Below are 1,548 nucleotides of genomic sequence, written 5' to 3'. Positions count from 1 at the left end.
TAATATACGCACATTCACAACACGTTCGGACTATCATTATTATTATAACCATTGATAATATACATAAAATAAACAAAATTAACCAAGTTGTAATAGAAATCACTTTCATAATCTATCACCCAACTACTTTATACCCACTAACTACCATCATGCATATTTTACTAAACTTTAATTATTTTATTTATCTGAATTACAGTTACTATAATTTTTCAAAATTATTATAAAATTATTAAAAATGTAAGATTATCTTAAAATATAAAACTCATAAAGGCAAAAGCAATCATTGCAAAATTATTATTGAAAATAATAGTGAAATCCTTGCAGACATAAATTTACCATTTGCAACCATCTTTGCATTCTTCTTGTTTTGTCTTTTCGGAGCACTTTTTGGCTTCAGAGTTTGTTCCTGCAGTTCCTTCTTTTCCTGTTCCTACTGCACTTGTCTGAGTTGTACCTTTAGTTTCATCTGCTTCACATGTGCCAGTTGTTTCATCAGTACCTTTCCATTTGCAACCTTTTTCTGTGCAGGTCTTGTTTGTGTTGTGAGTTGAGCAGCTTTCCCCCGCTGCGGCTACTGCTGTTACAGGTAAAGCCGCTGTTTCTGGTTGCTGGTCTGGCAGTGTTTTTGCCAAGCTTACCTCTGTTTTAATTTCATCCACTAGCTTTGCTAGTCTGGCTTTGATCTGTTTTGCTTTTTCAGACCCTTGGTGGCTTTTTCTTAGGCCCGCTATGACTTGCTGTATCTTCTGGAGCCACGGTTGGCCTTCTACGGTTGCCATGTTTCCGCTGTTGTCACTGCCGTACTTGACGCAGAAACCGCTCGTTTGGTCAGCCCCACAGCTTGTTGTTACATACGCTCCGAGGTACAGTGCGTTGCCATTTAAGTGTAAGCTGCTGAGGATTTCCGTTACCGTTTGCTCCAGCAGCTGTTCTGGTTCGTTGACCACCGCCTTTCCGGAGCAATGCGCTGCAATCGCCTGCCAGGCCGCTGGTGCCCCCGTCTTGCCGTTATTCCATTGGCTCAGAGCTACGTTGGGGTTGAGGCACACGTCCGTGACCGCACTGCCTGCGGCGCACACGCACAACTGTACTGCCGCTACGGTTGTTGTTGCTTGCTTTGACGCAGTGTTGTCGCAGCAGTTGCTTGTCGTCGTGTCGCAGCCGCTACCGAATATGTCGGCTGCTGTTAGTGCAGAGCGTGCCTTGTTTGCATCCCCGTACGCGGCCTGCTTGAGCAACCTTTGCGCTTGTTTTGCGTCCTCATTTTGTTCTTCTCTCTTCGCAGATGCCATTTCCTCTATCAGTTGTTGGGCTCTAGCGGCTTGTTTTGAACATAACCGGTCGTAAGACATGTTTTTGAGCTTGTATAAGCTGGTCTATGCCAAGGGCTTTTGTTTTGGCGGCAGCTTTATCAGCCTCTTCTGCTCGGTAAGCTGAAAGCCACTTGGGTCACATGTTTGTCCAGCCTGCTTTTTTCTTGTATGCTTCGGGTATCGTTTCATGCCAGTTACCATTACCCGGTTGTGTTCTGAACATTTCTCGCCATTG

At 44.1% G+C, this 1,548-nt stretch overlaps 1 protein-coding gene across 1 annotated transcript; it reads right to left on the bottom strand.

Moving 5' to 3' along the window:
• Nucleotides 1-332: 332 nt before the first annotated feature.
• Nucleotides 333-1,352, bottom strand: TEOVI_000532900 (variant surface glycoprotein (VSG), putative; the record flags this gene model as incomplete). Its single annotated transcript, XM_067227379.1, has 1 exon — nucleotides 333-1,352. One exon carries the CDS (start codon nucleotides 1,350-1,352, stop codon nucleotides 333-335), a length of 1,020 nt encoding a protein of 339 aa, XP_067083480.1.
• Nucleotides 1,353-1,548: the final 196 nt, after the last annotated feature.

The sequence above is a fragment of the Trypanosoma equiperdum genome (assembly GCF_001457755.1).
Source record: "Trypanosoma equiperdum strain OVI genome assembly, contig: ctg_960, whole genome shotgun sequence".
NCBI classification, from domain to species: Eukaryota; Euglenozoa; class Kinetoplastea; order Trypanosomatida; family Trypanosomatidae; genus Trypanosoma; species Trypanosoma equiperdum.
Note: the sequence above shows the minus strand (reverse complement) of the source record. Positions and strands in the feature narration are given on the sequence as shown.